Source organism: Tursiops truncatus, chromosome 21, assembly GCF_011762595.2.
Source record: "Tursiops truncatus isolate mTurTru1 chromosome 21, mTurTru1.mat.Y, whole genome shotgun sequence".
Taxonomy (NCBI): Eukaryota; Metazoa; Chordata; class Mammalia; order Artiodactyla; family Delphinidae; genus Tursiops; species Tursiops truncatus.
Window position 1 is genome coordinate 11,545,834 of NC_047054.1, and position 13,377 is coordinate 11,559,210.

A 13,377-nucleotide genomic window follows, 5' to 3' on the forward strand; every position below is an offset into this window, starting at 1 on the left:
GGCTGGGCCCGTGAGCCATGGCTGCTGAGCCTGCGCGTCCAGAGCCTGTGCTCCGCAATGGGAGAGGCTGCAACAGTGAGAGGCCCGCGTACCACAAAAAAAAAAAAAAAAAAAGTATGCAAGTACATCAGACAAAAAAATAAGTCAAAAATTTGTCACAGGAGACAAGGAGGGTCATCATATAATTATATATGTTACATATATATTATATATGTATTACATATATATTATATATGTAATACATATATCACAGCTCCCAAATATATGAAGCAAACATTGACAGAATTAAGGACAGAAATAGACAACAACATAATAATAGTAGGAAACTTGAATACCCCACTTCCAGTAATGAGTAAAACAACATACAGAAAATCAGTAAGCAAACAGCAGATTTGAACAATACTATAGACCAAATGGACCTAAACAGACTATATAGAACATTCCGAACAACAGCGGAATACATGTTCTTCTCAGATTAACAAAGAACATTCTCCAAGGGAAATCATGTTAGGCCACAAAACAAGTCTTAATAAATTTAGTAAGATTGAAATCATACTGAGGATCTTTTGAACCACAATGGAATGAAACTAGAAATCAATAGCTAAAGGAAAACTGGAAATTCATAGGTATGTAGAAAGTAAGACACTCTTGAACAACCAGTGGGCTAAAATCACCAGAGAAATTAGAAAATATCTTGAGGCAAATGAAAACAAAAACGCAAGACACCCAAATTTATGGGATGTAGCAAAGCAGTACCAAGAAGGAGTTTATAGTGGCAGATGCTTACATTAAAAATTAGACCTCTTGGGCTTCCTTGGTGGCGCAGTGGTTGAGAGTCCGCCTGCCGATGCAGGGGACACGGGTTCTGTGAGCCATGGCATGACTGTTGAGCCTGCGCATCCAGAGCCTGTGCTCCACAGTGGGAGAGGCCACAACAGTGAGAGGCCTGTGTGCTGCAAAAAAAAAAAAAAAATAGACCTCAAGTCAGTATATTTACACTTTAAGGAACTAGAAAAAGAACAAACTAAACTGAAAGTTAGCAGAAAGAAGGAAATCATAAAGAATAGAGCAGAGAGAAATGATTAGATAGTAGAAGAACAATAGAAAAGAAGTCAGTGAAACTAAAGTTGGTTTTTTGAAAAGATTAACAAAGTTGACAAACTCTCAGAGGAAAAAAAAAAGAAAAATCAGAAATGACAGGTGGTATTAAAACTGATGTCACAGAAATAAAAAGGATTACAAGAGATTGCTATGAACAATTATACACTAACAAATTTGATAAACTGGAAGATATGAATAGATTTTTAGAAGCATACAACCGATCAAGACTGAACATGAAGAAATAAAAATCTGAACAGATATATAACTAGTAAGGAGTTTGAATCAGTAATCAAAAACCTCCCAACAAAGAAAAACCGCGGACCAGATGGCTTCACTGGAAAATTCTTTTGAACACTTAAAGAAAATTAACACCAGTCCTTCTTAAACTCTTCCCAAAAATTGAAGAGGAAGAAACATTTCCAAACTCATTTTTTGAGGCCAGCATTACTCTAATAGCAAAACCAGAAAAAGATACTACAAGCAGACTTCCCTGGCGGTCCCGTGGTTAAGACTTCATGCTCCCACTGCAGGGGGTGTGGGTTTGATCCCTGGTCAGGCAACTAAGATCCCACATGCTGCGTGGCGTGGCCAAAAAAAAAGAAAAAGATGCTACAAGAAAAGTATAGAACAGTGTCTTTGATGAATATTGATACAAAAATCCTCAACAAAATACTAGCAAACCAAATTCAGCAACACATTAAAAGGATGATACACTATGACCAAGTGGGATTTATTCTTGGAACCCAAGGATGGTTCAAGATTTGAAAATCTATGTGTAACATGCCACATTAACATATTGAAGGAGAAAAACCACATAATTATCTCAATTGATACAGAAAAAGCATTTCATAAAATTCAGCACCTTATCATGACAAAGCATTTAACTGATTATAAACAGAGGGAAAATACCACAACATAATTAAGACCATATATGAAAAGCCCACAGCTAACATCCTACTCAGTGGTGAAAAATTGAAGGCTTTTACTCGAAGATCAGTAATAATGCAAGGATGCCCATTCTTGCCACTTCTGTTCCATGTAGTACTGGAAGTCCTAGCCAGAGCACATTAGGCAAGAAAAAGAAATAAAAGGCATCCAAATTGGAAAGAGAGAAGTAAAATTATCTCTTTTTGCAGATGACACGATCTTATACATAGAAAACTTAGAGATTCCACAAAAAAGCTTGTTATAACTAATGAGCAAATTTAGAAAAGTTGCTGGATACATAATCAGGTTTGTTTCTATACACTACAGTGAAAATTCCAAAACGGAGATTAAGAAAAAAATCCCATTTACAGTAGCATCAAAAGAATAAAAAACTTGGAATAAATTTAACCATGGGGACAAAAATGCAATGCACTGAAACTAGAAAACATTGCTGAAAGAAATTAAAGAAGACACAAATAAGTAGAAAGACATCCTATGTTCATGGAGTGGAAGACTTGATATTCTTAAAATATCCTCACTACCCAAAGTGATCTATGGATTCACTGCAATCCCTACCAGATCCAGTGGCAGTTTTTGCAGAAATAGAAAAATCCATCTTAAATTCATATGGAATCCTAAAGAACTATGAATAGCCAAAATTCTTTTTGACTAGCCCGCAGTTTTTTTCTTGAGAAAGAAAAAGCTGGAGACCTCACACTTTCTGACCTCAAAACATATTACAGACTACAGTAACATAAACAGTATGGCACTAGAGAGCCCAGAAATAAACTCTCACTTACATGGTCAAATGGTCTATGACAAGGGTGACAAGAACACATGATGGGGAAAGAACAGTCTGTTCAGCCAATGAAATGTAGAAAACTGGTTATCCACATGCAAAAAAATGAAGTTGAACCCTGACATTATACCATGTACAAAAGATAACTTAGAATGAATTAAAGACCTGAACGTAAGATCTGAAACCATAAGACTCCTAGAAGAAAACAGGCAAAAATCTTCTTCGTATTGGTCTTGGCAGTGATTTCTTGGATATGCCACCAGAACACAGCCAGTAAAACCAAAAATTGACAAGTGAGGCTACATGAAACTTAAAAACTTCTGTGCAGCGAAGGAAACAACAGTAAAAAGGGCAGCCTATGGAATGTGAGAAAATATTTGCAAACCTCATACCTGAGGTTTGGGGTTAATATGCAGAATATAGAAATGAACTACAGCTCAACACCAAAAACAAACAAGGAAACAAACCTGATTTTTAAAATGGGCAAAGAACTTGAGTATACATTTTTCCAAAGAACTATGCAAATTTACTATATTCTGTTTGCATGGAAATGCAAATCAAAACCACAATATCAGCTCACACATGTTAGGATGGCCACTATCAAAAACCCCCCAGAAAATAACAAGTGTTGGTAAAGATGAAATTGAAGAAATTGCAACCCTGCGCACTGTTGGTGGGAATGTAAAATGGTGCAGCCACTATGGAAAACAGCCTGGAGTTTCCGAAAATGTTTTAAATATAGAGAAGTACCATATGATTCAGTAGTCCCACTCCTTCCTTCCATGAAGAAAATGTGGTCCGTGCGCAGAATGGAATAATGCTTAGCCTTTAAAAAGAGGGAAATCCTGTCATGCTCCAACATTGATGAACCTTGGGGATATTATGCTAAGTGAAACAAGCTCACCACGAAAAGATAAATGTGTATGATTCCACTTATATGAGGTCTTGAAATAATCAAAGTCTCAGACACAGGACATAGAATTGGAGTGCCCAGGGCTAGGGAAGGCAGAAAACAGGGAGCTACTGTTTGGTGGTTAGGAGTTTTAGTTTTGCAGGATGAAAAAAAGTCCTAGAGCTCTCTTGCACAACAGTGTGCATATAGTTAGTACTGTACTTGCTATAGACCGAATGTTTGTGTCTCCCTGCAAATTCACATGTTGAAACCTAACCCCCAAGGTGATGGTGTTAGGAGGTGGGGCCTTTGGGAGGTCATAGGTCATGAAGATGGAACCCTCATGAATGGGATTAGTGCCCTTAGAAAGGAAGCACCAGAGAGCTCCCTTCTCTCTTCCACCATCTGAGGACATAGGGGAAAAAGTGCCATTGTGAACCAGGAAATGGGCCTCAGCATACACTGAATCTGCAGGCCCCTTCATCTTGTATTTCCAGCCTCCAGAACTATAAGACATAAATTTCTGTTGTTTATAAGACACCTAGTCTGTTGTATTGTGTATGGTAATCCCAAACTGACTAAGACAGTACTATATACTTAGAAATGGTTAAAATGGTACATTTTGTGTTATGTGTTTTTTACCATAATAAAAAAGTGGGTGCCCAGGCTACCCACACTTCTCTCTAGCTGACTACAAGTCAGGGGTTCCATGATCTCCCACTGGTTTCAGTAATTAACTAGGAAAGCTTACAGAAATTCAAGAAAGCACTTTACTTAAAATTAGAGGTATATTGTAAAGGATAAAACGCAGGAACAACCAGATGGAAGAGATGCATGGAGCCAGGTGTGTGGGGAGGGGCCTCCTCGACCTCTGTGGACCTGCTGTCTTCCCAGCCTGGAGGCTCCTGAACCTGTTATCTGAAAGTTCTGTTTCCTCCTATCAGGCAGGATAGATTAAATCACTGGCATTGGTCACTGAGTCAATTTTAGCCTTTCCCAAAGGTCAAGGGAGGGGTGGTGGTGGGATGGACGGACGGACAGACGGAAAGTTCTGACTATAGGAGTTTGCTTTTCTGGTGGCCAGCCCCCATCCTGGAGTTCTCTGGCCCCCCCCACCAAGACCCCCCTGCGTCATCTTATTAGCATACAAAAGACTATAAATTCCAAGTCTTTAGGGGCTTTGTGCCAAGAAGCAGAGACAAAGACCAAATATTTATCTTTACCAAATCCCCAATATTTGATTTGTTGTAAATGTATATGGATGTCAAACTAGACTTTTTATTAAAATACGTAAATGTTTTCTTAAAAAACGATAAAATCTCTCAGTTTTTCTCTGTGTTTTTCCTCTTGCTTTTATGCTGAGAAAGGCATTTCCTTCCTTGAGATCAGATTCTCCTTAGTTCCTTTATGGCTTCATTTAAAAGGAAAAACTCTTTCATCTGTGTGGAATTTATTTTGCTGTCTGTTGTGAAAATAAGAACTTAAGTTTTTTTCTCTAAAAGTAGATAAGCAGTTGTTCTACATCTTTTTTTTTTTGTTTAAATCATTGTTCTTTTACCCTCTTGGACACATCACTCTTATTAAAATTGCTGTGTGTTATGGTTTGTTGGGTTTTTCCATTCTGTTCTCTTGAATTCTGCCTATTCTTGTTACATTTCCACAGTTTACTTGCTGAAGTTTTATAATATGTTTAATAACTGGTGGCACAAATTGCCTTTTATTAGACTTTTTAAAATGTCTTCCTTTTTGTGAATGAAAAATGTTGCCTGCCACATCTGGAAAAAAGTGTTGCTGCCATCAAACCACTACAGCCCCTCCTGATGGTGCGCCCTGAGGGGACTCAGGCTGGAGACAGATGGGCTGACTCAGCCACTGCAGCCCTCCTCCCTACCCCCCCCCCCAAACTGTGCACCCTGAGGGAACTTAGGGTGGGAAAGCACAGGATGCTGGCCCCAGAGAGCTGAGGTGCATAGCAAAGGAATGATTTCAGAGTCCAGACTCTTGCATCTTGCCATGCACAGAAAAGCACTGAATTCCTTAACTTGGTTTTCTTTAATTAACAGTACTCTTTGGATGTTCCCACTACCTGGTCTTTGTTGGAAAAACTTCTGTGTATCCTAGCTCCTCCCTTACCTCTTCAGAGCAGTCCCTCAGAGCCATCTAAGAGGCTGCATCCCAGGCTTGAAGTCTGCAGAAATAAAACAATTGTCAACTTTTAGGTTGTGCTTTTTTTTTTTCCAGTCGACACTTTCCTGTTTACTTTTTGTATGTATGTGTCTTATTGAGCTAGGTTATTATCTTCTTTTTTTGTTTTTAATACGACTTTATGTTTTAGAGCAGTTTTAGGTTCACAGCAAAATTGAGGGTGGGGCACAGAGATTTCCCATGTACCCCTCCCCCCGACCCTCCCCCAGCCCACTGTCACCATCCCCACCAGATGGGAGATTCGTTACAATCCATGAACCTGCACTGATACATCATCACCATCCAGAGTCCCTGGCTTACATCAGGGCTCACTCTTGGCGTTGAACATTCTGTGGTTTGACAAATGTATAATGACAGGTATCCACCATGAGAGTGTCATAGAGAGTAGTTTCACTGCCCTAAAAATCCTCTGTGCTCCACCTGTTCCTCCCTCCCCCAAACCCTGATCTTTTTACTGTCCCCAGTTTTGCCTTTTCCAGAATGTCATAGAGTTGAATCACACAGTCTGTAGCCTTCTCAGATGGGCTTCTTTCACTCAGTTAAATGCATTTAACGTTTTGTCATGTCTTTTCATGACTTGATAGCTCATTTCTTTTTAGCTGAATAATATCCCCATTGTCTGGATGGACCAAGTTTATTTACCCATTCAACTGCTGAAGGACATCTTGGTTGCTTCCAAGATTTGGATATTATGAATGAAGCTTCTGTATAAACATCCACATGCAGGTTGATGTGTGATCATAGCTTTTTGACTCCTTTGGGTAAATACTAAGGCATGTGATTGCTGGACCTTATGGTTAGAGTATGTTTATTTGTATAAGAAACCGCCAACCTGTCCTCCAAAGTGACTTTTCCATTTTGCATTCCTGCCGGTAATGATGAGAGTTCCTGTTGCTCCACATCCTCACCGGCACTTGGTGTTGTCAGTGTTTTGCATTTTGGCCATTTTCATAGTTGCATAGTGGTATCTAACTGTTGTTTTAATTTGCAATTTCCTGATGACATATGTTGTTTGTCACCTTTTCATATGCTTAGTCACTGTCTGTCTATACATGTTTTAGTTAATGCTTAATTGTTTTCCGTGAAATAAATGTGCTGTGGACCCCCTGATATTTAATGGGTTCACTCTGGCTGGGACACCAGTTACAGCTGACATCTTTGATTATTCACTTTTGCATGTGAAAGTGGAAAACAGGTTTGTTTTTGTATGAGAAAATAGGAATTCACCTTTTTGGTTTCACCCTGTATATCTTCTTTGGTGAGGGGTATGTTCAGGTCTTTTGCCCATTTTTATATTGGGTTTTCATTTTCTTGTTGAGATTTAAGAGTTCTTTGTATGTTTTGGACAATAGTCAAATACCTGATAGGTATGTCTTTTGCAAATATTTTCTTCAGGTCCATGGATTTTCTTCTCACCCTCTTGAATTTCCACCTTTTCTTGTTGTAGTCCACATTTCTGAGGACCATGATTTGAGCCGATGGGGGCAGCAGCTCACTGTCTGGAGGGACTTGGGAGAAGCAAGGGGCTTAGACCTGCATCTTCTGAGGCCCATAGGACTTAGAGTTGCCACATATTCTACCCCCATCCCAGGTAGAAATCATAACTACCAGACCAGTAATTTGAGAAGAAATTATACTTCCTAATATTTATTCTTGTCATTCAGGTAATGATTTTTTTATCTTCATTTATTCAAGTTATTTTTTAAATGTAATTTGTCAAGGTAACGTGTAACTTTTTTCTGAACATCTTAAATGTTCTTGTCTTGAGAATAGCATTTTTTCTGTTGTCTTTAACTGCAATAAACCTATTTAGTTTTATACATTTATTTTATATTTAGCCATTTCATTAGGTCTAATGGTTCTTCACTTGATGCTTTTCCATTTTCTAGTTATATGGTCTTTGCCTAAATTATAATAATTGTATTTTCCTTTCCAGTTGTTTTAACTCATTTCTGTTTTATGCCTTGTACTGATTAGAACTTATAGAATAATACTGAGTAATAATGTGGGAGGGCTGCCGTATCTTTTTTCTGACTTTATTTTGGGTTATGCAGGCTAGAATATCATTTACTTTGATAGTACTTTAAGCATGCTCATGTACACAATATTTTGAATGCCTGTATCTGTAGTTGTAATCAGAGAGGGAGATTTCATAGTTTCATAGATACAGCTTTTTTGGCTGGCCAAGAGATTAGTGAGCATTTAAAAATCATAGAAAATGTAGAGCAGAAAATATATTTAAAGTGAGGGTGGAGGAGGAACCTGTCAGATTCAGTCCCATGGCTGTCTCAGTACGCGGAGGCCAGTGTTGTCCAAATTTAATGAAGTTCAGGCTGAGTAGGCACTAGGTCATTTCCACTAGGTTGCAGATGGTAAGTGGGGACCTGACCTGACCTGACCTGCATTCCCAGTATATGTGGTATCTTTATTCAGAGATATTAGCTGAAGTGGAATAAAGTCTGAATTGGAAAACTTCCTTTTCTAGATTTTTTTTTCAGGATAAATTCCATCAATATCCAGTTCCTTCGACATACAAAATGAGAATCTTTATTTTAGGTGGCCCTTCAAGGCCAGAAGCAAGTACTCTCAACCTGTTGGTGCCAGCCTCTGGGGGCGAGGCATGGCATGTGAGAGCTGCAAATCGGCTCATTCAGCATGTGTCCCCATGGTCTTTGGGTGGGACTCCTTCCCCGGAGCTGGAAAGCTGATTTTGCCGTTTCCCAGTGTCAGTGGGGACTACCTTTCCCTGTAGCCACTTACAGAAAACAGTCCACTGTGCCGATGTGGACCTTCTGGTCACCAAGGGGCTTTGTAACCAAAGGGTTCCTTGTATTTACACGTGTGAGCTAAGGAGCAGCAGGTCGGGCCGAGGCATCCTGGACCCTGGATTGTTGCAGAGAATGTTGATCCAGAGAAGCGTGGAGGACGGCGGCCTCCCTACTCCTGTGTTGTGGTTGTGAATCCGTGGCTGTTCCCTGGCAGGTCAGCTCTGGTCCCGTTTTCTGGGGGTCATTCCTGCAGGCTCAGTGTGGAGCCCCATCCTTCAGTCTTTCAGCAGCTGGACGTGCAGCTGTATTTTTCTGTATTAAATCTCTGTATGTGAGTTAAATAGTGGCTGCTGTTAATTGTCTGTACCAAGCTCTGTAGGCCCTGGGTGTGCTGCTCCCAGGATTGGAACATGTGAAGATCAGTCATGGCAGTTGGTATCTGCGCTCAGGCATCTTTACACAGGAGTGAAAAGGGTAGTGCATACCATGCCTTTGCTATGAACTGTTTCAGCTGTAAAACTACTATTAAGAGTCTACTTTTGTGATGTGACCAGATACTTCAGGCATTTTCTTCCATTGTTGGGCCAAGGCTGGTAAGAGGTGGTAGGAATAAGCTCTCTCTGGGCTTCTGAGTGTGATCTGCGCCCCTTCCACGGTATTTTCAAATACAACCACCTGTCTTTTTCTCTTTAAACAGCTTTATTGAGACGTCATTCATATAACAGTGAATTCATTCACTTAAATGGTACAATTAAATGGTTTTTAGTGTATTCACAGATATGTGCAACTGCCGATTTTAGGACATTTTCAGGACCTCAGAAAGAAACCCTGTGCCCTGTAGCTCTCCACCCCCTGTATTTTCCCTCCCCAAGCAGCTGCTCGTCTACTTTGTATTACTACAGATTTCACTATTTTGGACTTTCACAGATCATGTAATGTGTGGACTTTTGTGACTGGCCACTTTCACTGAGCATAATATTTTAAAAGGTTCACCTGTGTTATAGCATGTGTCAGTATTTTGTTACTTTTTATGGCTGAATAATATTCCATTTTATCCATTTACCACAAACGTTTGGGTTGTTTCCACTTTTTGGCTATTATGAATGCTGCTATAAACAGTTGTGGCAAAGATTTTGTGTGGACCTGTTTTTCACTTCCGACGGGTATATATCTAGGAGTGGAATTTCTAGGTGCCGCAGACTGAATGTTTATGCTCCCCAAATTCATATGTTAAATCCTAACCCCCAGTGTGAATTAGGTCAGGTCCCAGAAGCCTAATGAATGGGATTAGTGCTCTTATAAAAGGGACCCCCGAGAGTTCACTGCCTCTTCCATCACGTGGGAGTGCGCTGAGCTTAGCCATCAGTGAGCCAAGAAGTGGGCCCTCATCAGACACCCACTCTGCTGGCACCTTGGTCTTGAACTTCCCACCCTCCAGACTGTGAGGAATAAATTTCCATTGTTTATAAGCCACCCAGTCCGTGGTGTTCTGTTACAGCAGCTCAAATGGAGAAGACACTGGATCACATGGTTTCTCTATGTGAAATCGTTTTACAAACCTGCTGACTGTTTCCTACAAGTGACATCGTTTTTCATTCCCACCAGTAGTGTTTGAGGGTTTGATCTCTACAATTCCGCACATACACGTATTATTACCTGACTTTTTGATTCTAGCCATCCTTGTGGGAGTGAAGTAGTATTTCATTGTGGTTTTGATTTGTATCAATATTTCTCTGATGACTGATGTATTGAGCATCTTTTCGTGTACTTATTGGCTATTTGTATCACTTTCTTGATAGTGTACTTTGAAGCACAAAAGTTTTAAATTTTGATGAAGTTCAGTTGCTTCATGGTTTGATAAGACATCAACTTATCAATGTCTACAAAGAAGTCAGATAGGATTACATTGCATTGAATCTGTAACCATGTTATGTATTCTGATCCATGAACATTGTATGATTTTTCCATTTATCCAGATATTTTAAAAGTTTATTTCAACAATACTTTGTGGTTTTCAGAGAAGAAATTTTGAGCTTTTGTAAAATGTATCCCTAAGTATTCTTTTTGATGTGTTTGTATGTGGCATTGTTTTCTTTATTTTTTTGATTGCTCATTGCTGGTGTATAGGAACACAACTGATTTTTGTATATTGATCATGTATTGTGTCACCACATTGAACTGGTTTATTCTGATAGGTTTTTAGGGGATTCCTTAGGATTTTCTATGTAAAATATGATGTCATCTGCAAATAGAAGTATTGTACTTTTTCCTCTCCAATCTGGATGCTTTTTATTTCTTTTTCTTGTCTAGTTGCCTTGCTGGCACCTCAACACGGTGTTGAATAGCGATAGGCATCCTTGACTCATTCCTGATCTTAGGGGGAAAGCTTTCAGTATTTTACCATTTAGTCTGATGTTAGCTGTGAGTTTTTCATAGATGCTCATTATCAGATTGAGGAAGTTCTCTTTTTTAAAAAAAAGAAATCATTGATTTTTAAAAACAGTATAACAAGCAAAACAAACATTTAAAACTTATTGCTACCATGCTTAGAACATACAGTGACAGTTCTATTATAACTATACAATATATGTAAATTATACTTGAAACCTGAATGTTGTGTCTTGACTTTAATTCATTTCAAACTATTTCTGATTTCCCTTTTGAGTGCTTGTTTGATTCATTAGTTATTTAGGCATGCTTTGTTTAATTTCCACCTTGTTGTGAGTTTTTCCTGGTATGGATTTTTAATTTCATTCCTCTGTTGTCAGAGGCTCTACTGTGATAATTTTATCTTTTTCACGTGTTGTTTATTTTCTGTCTAGTTCTATCCATTATTGATAGTGGCATACTGAAGTCTCTTTTATTGTTGGATTGTCTAGTTCTCTCTTTATTTCTCTACATTTTTGCTTCTTCTTCTTGTATTTTTTCTGTTATTATGTGCCTATATGTTTTTAATTGTTACATCTTCCTGATGGTGAGCCATTTATCATTATGCAATCATCTTTATCTTTATTAACTTTAAAATTTTTAATGTTTATTTTATTCATTAATATAGCCACTCCAGCTATTTTTGTGGTTGCTGTTTGCATGATTTATCTTTTCCCTTCCTTTTACTTTCAGTCTGTTTTTATCTTTGAATCTAAAGTATGTCTCCTGTAGGCAGCATTTAGTTGGATCACTTTTTAAAATCCAGTATGACAATCTCTGCCTTTGATTAGATTGTTTAATCAGTTTACATTTAATAGTATTATTGCTTAGTTGAATTTACATCTGCCATTTTTTGTTTTCTTCATGTCTTTTTTGTTCTGCTATTCCTCCTTTACTACTTTCTTTTGTGTTAAGTGTATACTTTGTAATGTAACATCTTAATATCTTATTATTTTACTGTCTGTAGTCATCTGCACAGTCCAGTACAGTTTTACCCGCACCTGCCTCTTTTATGCTGTTATTGGCAAATGTATTACACTTGTGTTACATAAGCCCAACATTACATTAGATACATGTTATTGTATACACTTTTTAAGTTAGTTATAAGAAGTAAAAAATAAGCATTTATACTGTGTTTTATAATTACATAATTACTTCTACCAGTGCTCTTTGTTTTTTCATGTGGATTTGAATTACCATTTGGAGTTACTTTTAGTCCGAAGACCTTCCTTTAGTGTTTCTTGTAAGACAGATCTGCTAGCAACAAATTCTTTCAGATTTGCTTATCTGGGGAAGTCTTTATTTCATCTTTATTTATGAGAGATAGCTTTGTTGGATACAGGATTTGTGTTTGTCAGTTTTTTCATGGAGTACTTTGAGTATGTTATTCCACTGCCTCTGGCCTTCATTGTTTCTTCTGAGAGCCAGCTCCTAATCTTACTTGCGGGGGGGGGGGGGGGTGTCCCTTGGTAAGTGACAGGTTGTTTTTCCCTTCTAGTTTTCAAGACTTCCTCCTTGTCTTTGTGTGGTGTAATAAAGAAAATGTCTGGTCTTTCCCACCGCCACCCCCCCATTCCTAGCACAGGGGTTCCAAACCCTTGGGATTCCTGAGGGTCAGGAGTCATTGTTACGCTAAGACATGAACTCACAGTGTGCCCCTCCACAGCATCAGGATGGGGCTTGGTTTCCAGAAAGACCAGGCATAGGAAGAGAGGTTTGGGATCCCCCAGGGAATGGAGAGGGCTAGAGACTGAGTTCTTATCACATGGTCAATGATTTAATCAATGAATCATGCCAACAGAATGAAATTCCAGTAAAGACAGTGGAGCTTCATGGTTGGTAAACACACTGTGTGTGTGTGTGTGTGTGTGTGTGTGTGTGTGTGTGTGTGTGTGTGTTTGAGAGAGAGAGAGAGAGAGAAGCTGGCTCTGAATCCACAGGCAGAGGGCAGGGAAGCTCTGCGTTCCCCCCAGCCTCTGAATTTATACCTGTTGATTGCCTGGGGCCACTGAAATGAGGCTGGTGTCTTCAGTGAAGACAGTCTCGAGGAGGACTGAGCCTTGAACTTGTTGAGTCTGAGAGTAGCTCCAGGTAGTTAGCCTCAGAACTGTGTTACAGTAAAACAGCTGATGTTGACTCTGACTTTGTTTAACTATGATGTATGTGTTTGTGGGTCTCTGTGTTCATCCTACTTGGAGTTTCTAGAGCTTCCTGAATGTATGGATTTTTGTTTTTCAATGAATTTGGGAAACGTTCTG

The 13,377-nt window shown here is 38.9% G+C and overlaps 2 protein-coding genes across 5 annotated transcripts in view; one reads left to right on the forward strand and one right to left on the reverse strand.

The window, feature by feature from the left end:
* The window catches only part of TDRP (testis development related protein), a 59,470-nt gene that overhangs the window by 15,204 nt on the left and 30,889 nt on the right, over nucleotides 1-13,377 (forward strand). The gene's annotated exons all lie outside the window — the stretch shown is intronic.
* Nucleotides 495-13,377, reverse strand: part of FBXO25 (F-box protein 25) — a 98,533-nt gene continuing 85,650 nt past the window's right edge. The window contains exon 10 of one of the 2 annotated variants that reach the window (XM_073798618.1): nucleotides 495-953. In XM_073798618.1, coding sequence (XP_073654719.1) covers nucleotides 789-953 — 165 coding nt within the window. In that variant the 3' untranslated portion in view covers nucleotides 495-788. Of the gene's footprint in view, nucleotides 954-5,841; nucleotides 5,908-13,377 lie in introns of those variants that run through there. The other variant, XM_073798622.1, reaches the window with a different exon arrangement.